The sequence below is a fragment of the Myodes glareolus genome, chromosome 22 (assembly GCF_982192425.1).
Source record: "Myodes glareolus chromosome 22, mMyoGla1.1, whole genome shotgun sequence".
NCBI lineage: Eukaryota > Metazoa > Chordata > Mammalia > Rodentia > Cricetidae > Myodes > Myodes glareolus.
In genome coordinates, this window is record NC_142047.1 from 9311388 (window position 1) to 9324947 (window position 13560).

Sequence of the window (13560 nt, forward strand, 5' to 3'; positions counted from 1 at the left end):
ATAAAAATTTTTAAAAAAAGAAGAGAAAGCGAAACACCCGGCTGCTTCTAACGCTGAAGGTTTAAACCCTTTAGAGAAGATGTGGGCAGAGGGCATCCCTGTCCCTGTTGTCTGCACGCTCCTGTTTCCAGAATGGCTTCTGGAAGTCACTGCATACACACTGTATGATGTCTAGAAAGAGTGTAATTACAGGTCAGGGAGACGGCTCAGTGCGGAAGGTGCGTGCCTTCCAGCCTGACGACCTGAATTCCATTCCCAGGACCCACATGATAGAAGGAGAGAGCCGACTCCTGCCAACTATCCCCTCGCTCCCACACTCACGCTGTGGCTTGTGTGCCATCCCCAAATAAATAAACAAATGCATTAAAAACGCATTCGGAATGAATGTGCTCACACACAGCAAACTGCTGAGTGTTGGCATGTCCCCATCTGTGGCTCCACTTTAGGGCCAGTCGGACATGTATTAAGTGAGACAATTGAACCACACCTACTCCCAGACTGCTAACGGCCAACTGTGAGCATCTCAAGGAAGACCCCTCGAGTTGCTGAGTTCTGGCTAGCAGGCAGACTTTTTTATTTGTTTTCCGATCACTTCTTCGTCATCTTGAGATTATTATACCATTCCCCCGAATACTATCTTATTCCATTTCTAGTTCTAACAAATAGTTTTAAATTTGTATTGTCTGGGGAAAGCAATAGATCGTGGCTGCCTTTGTGTTATTCTCTTTTCTGATTAATATGCTTTTAAACTCAAGATTATTTCAAGCCATTTTCCCTACATGAAGCACCTTTCATCGAGGCAATTGCAATTTATTTTTAGGACCCTTGCATAGGTGCAACTAAAAAGGGATTCTCTATGAAGGCTAAGGCTCTTACGCAACCCTAGCTTACTTGATTTATTTAGGATGTTCAAAGAAAATGTCAGATACGTAACAGTGACTTTTACTTAGGGAGAAAAATTAAAGTGATTTTTCCTCAACTATCCTTTGAGGAAGTTTCCCCAAGTCAGCATGGTAGAATGTTCCTTAAGATTCTAGAATTCTTTGGGAATTTGACCCATTCCCTTCTCATTGGTAAAAGGCAAGGGAAATGGAACCGCCCCTGCCTCCCTGCTCCCTGTTGGCCATGTTCAGATTGCTCAATGTGTTCTGATCGTCCATAGAATCTTTTTTAGAGTTTGCTATTTTGGTTAAAGTAGCCAGAAGCGATGCTGAGTGATGCCGATCATTACGAGCTATCTGAGGCACCGCCTCACTCACACACACGGCCTGCGTTCATTCTGTCTTGTCAGGCCTGCCTTTCATGCAAGGAGGGGGTGGTAAGAAAGACGTCCTGTTTCATGTGGGTGCACGTTTTCCAGTACCAATACTGCAAAAATCGGATTGTTTGCTTGTTTGCAATGCTGGCCCAGACGTTCTGCCCCTCTGCGCCAGAGCAGGCAGCCGCACCACTCACCGGCAGGGCAGGATCCTGACCACATCGTTGGGCTTGTACCCTTCGATGCACACTGCACAGTTATCAAAATCAGACTCCGTTTCCTGCAACAGAAGAAACAGAAAGGCCGACTTCAGCTTCCATCCTGAGCAAACACTGCCATAAACCAAAGGCGAGCTCGCTCACAGCCAGCCTCCCAGCAACATTACCGAGCTTCTTAATCACTAATTCACCAGCTGGCTTAGTTTCCAACCCCTCCCAGCCTTCATGGGTTGTTTCCATTCTGAGAGCTTTGGTGAGGGAAATGCCACCCCCACATGCTGTTCCTAAAATGCTGCAAATGACAGTCATAGGTGACACTGAAGCCCCAAGGGTGAGGAATGGTGTTCATCCAAAAGATTTAGAACGCACTCAGCGCTCTGGAATCTGAAGTGTGGGATGAGTGGAAACACCAATGTAGTTTCAATTTCTTTTTTCTGCATGCAAACCTAAAAGAGGCATCTCTTGGTCTACTTACAGCACAATGTTGGCACTTTTTCTTCTCTAGTTGAGTGGGGGAAGATACCGGTGAAAAGAAATGCCACTTCTAAATCTGGTTTGTGTGCGTGCTCATGTGAGGGCGCCTGCGTGTGTGTCAGCGCTGCTCTCATCAGCGCCATCATCATTATTATCGATATTATTATGATGATGATGACGATGATGATGATGATGATGCTGACTATAGAGATCCCCTGCTTGGCTAGACTTGACTAGGTCAGGGAGCCCCAGGAATCCTCCAGCCTCTATCTCCACAAGCGAGTGTGACCACATTTGACTTTTCTGTGATTGTTGGGGACCAAACTCAGTTAGCATACACATCTTACCAACTCAGCCATCTTCCCAATGCCCTGGTTATCCTTCTAAATGAATTTACTCTTGTTAGTCTCAAAACCATGCTTGTATTGTTTAAGCTGATAACAAATAACTTGTGAAAACAATCAGTTATTCAGAGCAGAGACGGCACCTGCTGCGCACCATTGCTAAGTCTCCAGGGGATGCTCACCTGCATGCTGATGCTAACCCACTGCTCTAAACAATAGGCTGTCAGGTGCCCTTAGAGTCTGTGTGTTGGGGAGGCGCTGCCTTTTCATATTTCCTGGTGGTGTATCAGGGCCTTTGGAGTCTGGTCACCCTTCTGCAGTGAGGGATGCTGGTGGGTTCTGAGCCCTAGAGTTCAGAAGAGCTAAGTATCATTTGTACATTTATACTCTAAGCTTATATGGACAGCACACTCAGTGTATAAACTCAGTCTCTTTCCAAGGACTTTTGGGAAAACTTCCCTGGGGTCATACAAGAGTAACTATCTGCTTTTGTTTTGTACATCACTTTGATAAAGTAAGTAGATACTGATGGAAGTAATGACCTTTGGTTTGCTGCTTTTCTTCTTGTATTGGCTGCTAGACCTAAATTTAAGACCAGTTTTTGCCACATGCTTCAAGGAACACTTTTGTGGACCTGTCTCCCCCAGACGTGGAATGTTTCCCTGTGGTTTATGTTTTTCTGAGACAGGGTCTATGTAGCCCTGCTAGTCTGGAGTTCACTCTGTACAGAAGACCACAGCACTGGCCTCTGCTTCCTGACTGCTGGGATTAAAGGTGTGAGCTTCTTGCACACCTTTCAAAGCACATGGTTCTTGTATGTAATGCTGATTTCACTGTGACACTTTCATGCATGTGTGTCACACTCCTCCACTGTCTCACTGTGACACTTTCACATGTGTGTGTCACACTGCTCCACTGTCTCACGGTGACACTTTCACACGTGTGTGTCACACTCCTGCACTGTCTCACGGTGACAATTTCACACATGTGTGTCACACTCCTCCACTGTCTCACTGTGACACTTTCACATGTGTCACACTCCTCCACTGTCTCACTGTGACACTTTCACACGTGTATGTCACACTCCTCCACTGTATCATGGTGACACTTTCACACGTGTGTGTCACATTCCTCCACCATCTCACTGTGACACTTTCACATGTGTGTGTCACACTCCTCCACGGTCTCACGGTGACACTTTCACACGTGTGTGTCACACTCCTCCACTGTCTCACGGTGACCCTTTCACACGTGTGTGCCACACTGCTCCACTGTCTCACGGTGACCCTTTCACACGTGTGTGTTACACTCCTCCACTGTCTCACGGTGACACTTTCACACGTGTGTGTCACACTCCTCCACGGTCTCACGGTGACACTTTCACACGTGCGTGTCAGACTCTTCCACTGTCTCACTGTGACACTTTCACACGTGTGTGTCACACTCCTCCACTGTCTCACGGTGACACTTTCACACGTGTGTGTCACACTCTTCCACTGTCTCACGGTGACACTTTCACACGTGTGTGTCACACTGCTCCACCGTCTCACGGTGACACTTTCACATGTGTGTGCCACACTGCTCCACCGTTTCACAGTGACACTTTCACACGTGTGTGTCACACTCCTCCTTGTCGCACGGTGACACTTTCACATGTGTGTGTCACACTCCTCCATGGTCTCACTGTGACACTTTCACACGTGTACTTCACACTCCTCCATGGTCTCACGGTGTCACTTTCACACGTGTGTGTCACACTCCTCCACTGTCTCACGGTGACACTTTCACACGTGTGTGTCACACTGCTCCACTGTCTCACGGTGACACTTTCACACGTGTGTGTCACACTGCTCCACTGTCTCACGGTGACACTTTCACACGTGTGTGTCACACTGCTCCACCGTCTCACGGTGACACTTTCACATGTGTGTGCCACACTGCTCCACCGTTTCACGGTGACACTTTCACACGTGTGTGTCACACTCCTCCTTGTCGCACGGTGACACTTTCACACGTGTGTGTCACACTCCTCCATGGTCTCACTGTGACACTTTCACACGTGTACTTCACACTCCTCCATGGTCTCACAGTGTCACTTTCACACGTGTGTGTCACACTCCTCCACTGTCTCACGGTGACACTTTCACACGTGTGTGTCACACTGCTCCACTGTCTCACGGTGACACTTTCACATGTGTGTGTCACACTGCTCCACTGTCTCACGGTGACACTTTCACACGTGTGTGTCACACTCCTCCACTGTCTCACAGTGACACTTTCACACGTGTGTGTCACACTCCTCCTTGTCTCACGGTGACACTTTCACACGTGTGTGTCACACTCCTCCATGGTCTCACGGTGTCACTTTCACACGTGTGTGTCACACTGCTCCACTGTCTCACGGTGACACTTTCACACGTGTGTGTCACACTTTTCCACCGTCTCACGGTGACACTTTCACACGTGTGTGTGTCACACTCCTCCACGGTCTCACGGTGACACTTTCACACGTGTGTGTCACACTCCTCCACTGTCTCACGGTGACACTTTCACACGTGTGTGTCACACTGCTCCACTGTCTCACGGTGACACTTTCACATGTGTGTGTCACACTGCTCCACTGTCTCACGGTGACACTTTCACACGTGTGTGTCACACTCCTCCACTGTCTCACAGTGACACTTTCACACGTGTGTGTCACACTCCTCCTTGTCTCACGGTGACACTTTCACACGTGTGTGTCACACTCCTCCATGGTCTCACGGTGTCACTTTCACACGTGTGTGTCACACTGCTCCACTGTCTCACGGTGACACTTTCACACGTGTGTGTGTCACACTTTTCCACCGTCTCACGGTGACACTTTCACATGTGTGTGTCACACTCCTCCACGGTCTCACGGTGACACTTTCACACGTGTGTGTCACACTCCTCCACAGTCTCACGGTGACACTTTCACATGTGTGTGCCACACTCTTCCACGGTCTCAGGGTGACACTTTCACATGTGTGTCACACTCCTCCACTGTCTCACGGTGACACTTTCACACGTGTGTGTCACACTCCTCCACCTCCCAGTAACCTCTCCTATCCTCCCACTCTTTCCACCTCTCTTCCTCTTTCTCTAAAGTAGGGAAGCCTTCTGCTTCCTAGGTCCTGTTGGGAATTCTAGACTCTGTACATGAAAGAAAATGTGGTAGATCATCTTTCTGTACCTGGCTTATTTTGTTTAACGTGATAATATCCAGTTTCATTTATTACCCTTCAGATGACATAATTTCATTCTTCTTAATGCCTCAATAATTCTGTACTGTGCGCTCACATCACGTTTACTGTTGCCATTCAGTTGTTGATGGACACTGGTGCTGAATGAACAGCTTGGCTATTTTTGCTTGTTGAACTTCAGATTTGCTCATGCATGGTTGCTAATAAATTGCATGTATTTTACAAACACTTAATATGTTTAATATTGCATGTATTTTACAAATGTTTAATTCTTAAACACTTAATTATTAAAACACTTAAATATTAAAAATAAATTGCATGCATTTTAAAAACACTTAATATGTTTAATAAAAGCATTCTAAGTTCAAGAAATGTGTAGACACACACGTTTACATCTTTCTCCTTTTTTATTTTCTCTCTTCTGCTTGGGCTGTCAGAAAAGACAAGAGTTCCATTGACTCGGTCCTTGCCCGAAGGAAAAGTGGCTCTCACCTTGTCGCCCTTCCTGATGGTCCTGACCTGGAGCTTGCTGATGGCTTTCTTGGCTGCATCTCCCAGTCGGCGCTGAAAAAAAACCAAAAGCCGCTCGTTAACAACAAAGACGCACGATCCCTCTCTGACTTTCCTACGGCGTTTCATACACCACAGCGGCTCTCTCTAAAATCATACACACACACGTCATAAATGTTAAGAACAATGGGTACAAGACATAGGCCCACATCTGCAGAGAGTGGATCTAGGATTCAAGGTTCATGGAAATAACTGTGTTGGAGAGAATCCCTTGTTCCTAGTGTTGGGCTCACACTCACACAACACAGAGTTAGCATATGAGATAGAAACGTCCCAGCTTCTGTGTGTATCTGCACAGACTGGCAGCTAGCAAACCTGAAGTCTCTCCTAACTTCTTGGTGTAGCTGGCCAGTGTGTGATCTCTTTCCCACCACCGACACCTTTATTTGCTATGTTTTTTAATTTGTTCATATCAACACTCGGTCTGCAGTGACTAACCTGCAGACACTCACCTTTTCCCCTGCGCTGCGTGTGCATGTGACTGCACTATGCAGAGAGCCAGGAGATGGCTCAGTAGGTAACGATCTTGCCATGTAAGCACGAGGTTCTGAGTTCAGAGTCCCAGAACCCCAGGAAGAGCTACTGTGGCACCCCAAGTGTGTAACCCCAGAGCTGGATAGTGGAGACAGGTGCGTCCCTGGAGCGCTCTGGCAGCCTAGCCAATCATTGAGCATCAGGTCCAGTGAAGGGTCTTTGTCTCAAAAGATAGAGATCAACAGAAAAAGATACATCTGCCACTGGCCTCCACATGCATTTGAGCTGTTATGTAAGTGTTCACACACACACAAATGTGCATACACTTGTACAGACACATTTAACACACACACACACACACACACACACACACACACACACACCACAGAGTTTAGTCTTTAGGTTAGCAGATGATTACAGATCACATAACTGTGGAACTGCTATCACCCATGTCGAGAAAGAGAATACGCCATGCCCCAATTTTGCATAGGGAAAATTGCTGCCCTAATGAGTCCTGCAACGGCAAGGCAATGAGGAGACGGGCGCGGGAACGAATCTTCATCTGTTGAGGGAAAATGGGATTTCTGTGTGTGCTTACAAGCTTCCCACGTGTTTTCGCCTCCTGCTTAGCAGGCATGCTTCTGGTTTGCAATAGATGCATCTGCAGCAGTGAAAAGTATATGAAGGGTTCACAGCAGTAGGAGATTGGTTTTTGTTCAGACAGCAGTGACAACAGGAGTAGTAATAATAACAATGCTCAGTTTTCTTTTATCTGTCATAACCTTTTAAAATTTCAATTGGCTTTATTTTTCTTGTGCTGGGGATTGAACCTAAGGCCTCAGGCATGTTAAGCAAGCTCTCTATGGTTGGGTAGTATTTCTCCTAAGAATACTGACTGTCTTAGCCACTTCTCTATTGCTGTGATGAAACACCCTGACTAGAAGGAAATGTTTGTTTGGGCTGTGGTTCCAGAGGGACAAGAGACGGTCGCCATCATGGAGAGCATCCCTGGCCGCTGGCAGGCATGGTGGCTGCACGGGAAGCAGAGAGGTCACACACGGAATGCTGTAAGACTTTCACCTCTCAGAGTCTGCGTCCACTGACATATTTCTTCCAATAAGGCCTCATCCCCTAAGCCTCTCCTAACAGCACCACCACCAATTATTCAAATACCTGAGAACACATCTAATTCAAACCACAGCAGCACTGAAACCCACAATGTCTGAGGCACCCGCTGAAGTCTTCTTTCCTTCACCTTCCTCCAGCCACATGAGAAAGGTAGACTCCTCTGAAAGCCCTGCAGTTTCAGAGCTGGGAAAACTACATCACAACACAGCTAGGCAGCCCTCCAGCCCCCCAGCCAGTCAGCAAGCCACTAGCCAACCAACCTGTTGGCTAGAAACCGGAGCCTATTAGGTCAGTATAAATCACTTCTCTAGCGCTTAAATAAGCAGAAAGTGAGCATTTCTCCAAGTTATTTAATTCTCCTCAAGGATATTTTGTCTATTCCTAAAGGTATCAATTAGCATCCAATACCTTAATACACACACACATGCGCGCGCGCGCGCGCGCGCGCGCACACACACACACACACACACACACACAAATGTTTATTTTGTTCTCTTGCTTTTGGAGACAAGGTCTTCCTACAAAGCCTGGGTTGGTATTGAACTCAAAATTCCACTCAGTTTCCTGAGTGCCAGGACTGGAGTCATGTACCAGCATGCCTAGCACATATTTCTAAATTATATTTTATGTTAAATACAGATCTGGGTTTTGAAAAAATGGTACAGAACTATTATTTTCCAAATTCCTAACTTCTGTAGCTCATCACATTGAGGAATTTCCATAAAAAATGAATAAATAAAACATTCAAACAATAGATGTTTTTTTAAAACATGGGACTAACCTGAGGAATATAACCTGGAAATGGGGAATTACAAGGGAGCCACATGGGTGGATCTCAGCCTCACAGAGGAATCACATCAGTGCTCTCAGCCTCACAGAGGAACCACATCAATGGTTCTTCCTAATGCTGACATCCTTTAATACAGTTCCTCATGCTGTGCTGACCCCCAAACCATAAAATTATTTTCATTGCTACTTCATAACTGTAATTTTGCTACTTTTATGAATTGTAATGTAAATACCCATGCTTTTTGATTGTCTTAGGAGACCCCTATTGAAAAGTTGTTCAACCCCAAAGGTCATAACCCACAGGTTGAGAATCGCTGAACTGTACTGATACTTTCTGTAAGGTAGTGAAGTTGGCCAACCAGCCTGGTGAAGCCTTCAGTATTGATGAGTAACTACCATGGTACTGGGGAAAAAAGGTAAAGAACTGTCATTCTTTCATTCTCAGGAGCAAATGCCACAGGTCTGCAGGACATTACACTTAAAGTAAGACACTTGAACCCCAGATAAAGAGATGCTATATACCTTATACCTTCATTTTTATTTTTAAAAATTACTCAAATTATTCTACACACACACACACACACACACACACACACACACACAGGTCTTTTGCTTGTAAACATGCCCTGTACATGTATCAAGCGTGTCCCTGGTGCTCATAGAGGCCAGAAAGAGGACACTGGTTGTGAGCTGCCATGGGGGTGCTTGGAATTTACCTTGGGTCCTCTGAAAGAGCAGCCAGTGCTCTTAACTATTGAACTATCTCTTCAGTACCATGAAGTGTTGGTTATTTTTTTTTTAAGTTCAGAAAAATTTTCACTTATGTGTAGTTGGTATTTTAGAAGAGTGTGTTCAATTCAATCTCTTAAAATTTTTTTTTTCAAGACAGGGTTTCTCTGTGTAGACCTGGATGTCCTGGAACTTGCTCAGTAGATCAAGCTGGCTTCAAACTCGCAGGGATTCTGCTGCCCCTGGCCGCCAAGTGCTGGGATTAAAGGTGTGTGCTACCACCACCCCGTTTAATTTTTTTTTATTTCCCTTGAGTGAGTGAGAAATTACGTAAAAAAATAGTGTTTTCAAACAATGGCCAGAGATTCCACTAAAAGGCAGCTAAACTAGAAGCTGTCCCCTCTCTTCCTCTTCCCTCCCTCCTGTCTTGCTTTGCTGTGCCAGGCTCTCCCTAGGGAACCCAGGGTAGTCAACTATTTCCCATCACCCTGTGTCCACCTCCACAGTGCTGAGGTTAGAGGCATGTATGTGCCCGTGTACTGCCACATGTGGGTAAAAAGAATGCTTTCAAAAGTGTATTTCACTTTATTAATTTTTTAGCAAATGACATATGCCCATAAACATGAGTGTGTGGGAAAAGTTAGAAAAGCATGCCTTTAAAGTGGCCATGTGTTTATCTTTACTTTTGTCTACATCTACATGAAAATTGTACTTTGTGTGTGTGTGTGGTGGGGGTTGGAGTTTGAACCCAGAGTCTTACGTATATTAGGCATACTGCTAAGGAGCTATACCTGACCAATGCTTGAAGACATTCCCAGTCTCTCTTCCAGAGAAAAGCCCCTTCCTATGCTCTTTAAAGGGACATTGAAAGCTGTGCCTTTCTTTAAAAAGAAAAAATAGTGAAGTCTATTGAGGAAATGACAAGCAAGCTGGTACCCGGGATCATGACTAACAAGACAGCTAGTGGATAGAGGATTAGAAAGACAGACTCTGCTCCTACCATTTGTATGGCCTCAGCCCAGAGGGTACAAGTGGTTTCCTAAAGGGTCTCTTAGGAGGAGGGCTTCCCAAGTTCCCAGGACTAACATCCTGGAGACAGTGAGCTAGAAAACGGGGAAGTCATAGGCATGAGGCCTTGTAGCTCCCTTCTGGAAGTCCCCAGAAGTCAAATGGTTCCCAAAACTCTGACAGAAACTGAGCAACTGCCTTGACAGACACTCAGGGATTAACTGAAAGTGAGGTAGAGCAAGGCATGTCTGCCTTCATTTTATTTCTGGCACCATTACTACCTTAAACTTTTGGGCCATTTCTTGATTGGTGTGCACATAGGTACGTCAATTATTTAAGAAGTGTTCATCTGAAGCTGATAGCCCTTCCCCTTTCAGGACAAAGACACCAAGATAAGAGCCACTAGGTTCTGGAGCTGGAAAGATGGCTTAGTGACTAAGGTGCTTGCTGAGCAAGCATGAAGCCCTAGTGTGGGTCCTCAGCATCGTGGCAAGAAGCTGTGTGGTGAGCACATCTCTCACTGGAGTGGAGTGGAGTGGGCGTTGGGAAGATCTTCGCAGGCATCCCTGACCAGGCTGCCTGTCTGCAATTCAAAATCCAGGCTCAGAGGGAAACCCTGTCTCAAAACTCAAGGTCAAGAGAAATAGAAATGGCAATGCCAGCATCAGTCCCTGGCTTTTCTGTGTGTTCTTACAGGTAAATGCAAACAAATACTGCATACATGTACCCTGCACCTTCATGAGCAACTGATATTTGCAGAGACATCATACATACTAGCTTGCGAGTCTTTCCAATCCTGTCCTGGACTCTGGAATTGGAGCCTGCCTGTCTCTAGTCATTTACCTAAACTGGCTAAGAATGGTAAGTCTCAGACAGTAAGTCTCAGACGATGATGAGCTTCCTTCTGTAAACAAAGAACTCCTCTCCAAATGGGAACTGATTGTCCCTTGAGTGATAAGAACTTCAACTTCTGCAGAGAAACAGTTTTGAGGTAATAATCAGCCAAACCCAATTTTGACCAAGATGCTATAACCAACTAGCTATGCTTCTTGCCCCTTCTGTTATAATTTTGGAGTGCAGACAGGACAAAGAAGTTTGACTGCCCCTCCCAGGTGTGTGTGTGTGTGTGTGTGTGTGTGTGTGTGTGTGTGTGTGTGTGTGTGTTTTAATGTTCCTTTTTGAGTAGATTCCTTTTATGGCCTTCCTGGTGACTTTCTGCTTGATTCTTAGGGTAGGTGACTGGATCTGCTATGCTGAATCTACCCAATGTCAGGTTCCCTATGGAACCTGGTAGCAAAGGCAGGAAGGACAAATTTCATCCAATCATTCTGAGAAATATGCTAGTATAGATTCATTCTCTCTTTGCAGTTTTTTAAACCAAGCCTCCTTCTGTACATTATGATAGATATTATCTCTTTTGAGGAGAAAAAGAATACCATTTTAGTAGTGTTTAAGGACAGATATGGCAACCCAACCTGGATGGGGCAGGACATATGACCCAGACTCCAGGGCACAGGAAACTCAGCTTCTGAGACATAGATCTTGCATCACATGGTTATTATGGAGCCAGGCAGTGTGAGGTATTTGTTGTTCTTATTGTTCTGGAATAATAAATAAGGGGGAAAAGCATCACAAAAATTTAAAAATGCCTTGTGAACTGAGGGGCACCCGAAGGTCTCAGAAGCGGCTTCAGAAGCAAGGTTTCTGAGGGAACTTTTCTGGTGCCTAAAATAAGTCACAGAGGCCTAATTCTTCTTCTCTAAGGTGAGTCATAGGAGCTAGAGTCCCTCTCCCCACAAAAACCAAACAAACTCAAAACCGTAAAGGTCATGTTTGCTCTTCTTTCCTGAAAGCCTTCATTTCTGAGAAGTCTGACTACTCAGGAGAAAGGAATGCAGCGCAGACACTCCAGAAGAATCTTAGCAGCCTGGCATCGCCACCCTCACCCAGTCTATCACCAGACTGTTGTACTCTGCCCAATCACACATTTAGGTGGCTTCTTCTTCTTCGTTGACTCTAAGGATGACAGACATTTCCTCACAGGTTCTTCGATCTTCTTTTTGGAAAAAGACCAGATATAAACTGATGAGTTCTAATTGCCATGTTGGTCTCTCCTTATCGTTTCTTGTGTTAGTGGTGTGCTAGCAACAACCCTTACGATGAACAAGGAAACAGATCAATCTCCATAACTGTAACAGCATCAAAAGGGAGAGACTATGAAAGGTACTAACTCATATTTGCATATCCCAAGTTCAAGGTTCAGACCTCTTCTCTAGAGTACCCACTGTCCAGGTGAGCTGCTCTTCCTGATGATTTATTGGTACCTTGAACCGATGTTTCCTGTATTCGCTTCTCCATCACTGACTTCTCTCCCGAGGAGCAACCTCGTAGTGAGAAACCTCCCAGGCGCTTCTGCTCCAATATCTAATGAGCTTCTAAATTTAATGTTGCCAAATGCAATGTTAAAACCAACAGCACAGGACTCCTTCTGCCTTCCCCACTTATGGTAGATGTTTGAAATCAAGCTAATTACACCCTTAATTGTCTTCTTCTCTCAAGCATACTGCAACTGTATGACTTCTCAGCCAAAGTGGAACACTCTTGAGAGCAAACAGAAGAGTCAATAATTAGGCCATGTGATATTGTGGCACGCAATATAAAATACACATTTTGTTCTTTATCTTAGCTCCTGGCTGAGCTCCCCAAATCCCTGCAATTTAAGGATGGGAATGGCAATTGTGAACCTGGCTGGTTATTCAAAACAAGCCCTTTCAGTCACCCCTGGCTTTATATTAATAAGGTGGCTTTTGGAAAGTCCCTAAGGATGGGGCTGGCTGCCTCAGGACTTTGTGGTTAGAAGTGCAGATTTTTAGACCTACCACCGCTTGTGCCCTGAGTGCAGTGTTGCCTGCTGATGCTATTACAACAGAAGCCCTGCAGGGGCAGAGGCCCTGACTGTGTAGTAAGTGCTGAAAATAAGCTTCTCGCTCTTTCTGGGAAAGAGAGAGATGGAAGGTTGCATTGATCACCAATGAACGATGGTTATTTAATCCTTTCTTCATAGGTAATGAAGCTCCCACAAAGCCCCAAATAGGGTTCAGAGAATTCCCGGGCTGCTGAGCATGGAGAGTTGTCCCTTTCAGACAGGGTATAGACGTTCGATAGCCTGCCTTCCATACTGAGCATTCTGTCCCGTTTAAACTGGCTGTCCCTAAGATGTAACTTTTTAGGATGAGCAGGAAAGCATAAGCCAAGAGCTTCCCTATGAACAAACTGTCTTCCAGGTGCACAAGCATGTAACCTGGACTTGGCCCACATCTAGGATGTTTATCTTGTGGGACAGA

At 45.5% G+C, this 13560-nt stretch overlaps 1 protein-coding gene across 1 annotated transcript in view; it reads right to left on the minus strand.

Moving 5' to 3' along the window:
* Positions 1-13560, minus strand: part of Rnf150 (ring finger protein 150) — a 211005-nt gene that overhangs the window by 66182 nt on the left and 131263 nt on the right. The window contains exons 3-4 of the mRNA XM_087900616.1: positions 6011-6082; positions 1456-1538 (exon numbers count right to left, since the gene is read on the minus strand). Of these exons, the coding sequence (XP_087756742.1) occupies positions 1456-1538; positions 6011-6082 (155 nt within the window). The remainder of the gene's footprint in view (positions 1-1455; positions 1539-6010; positions 6083-13560) is intronic.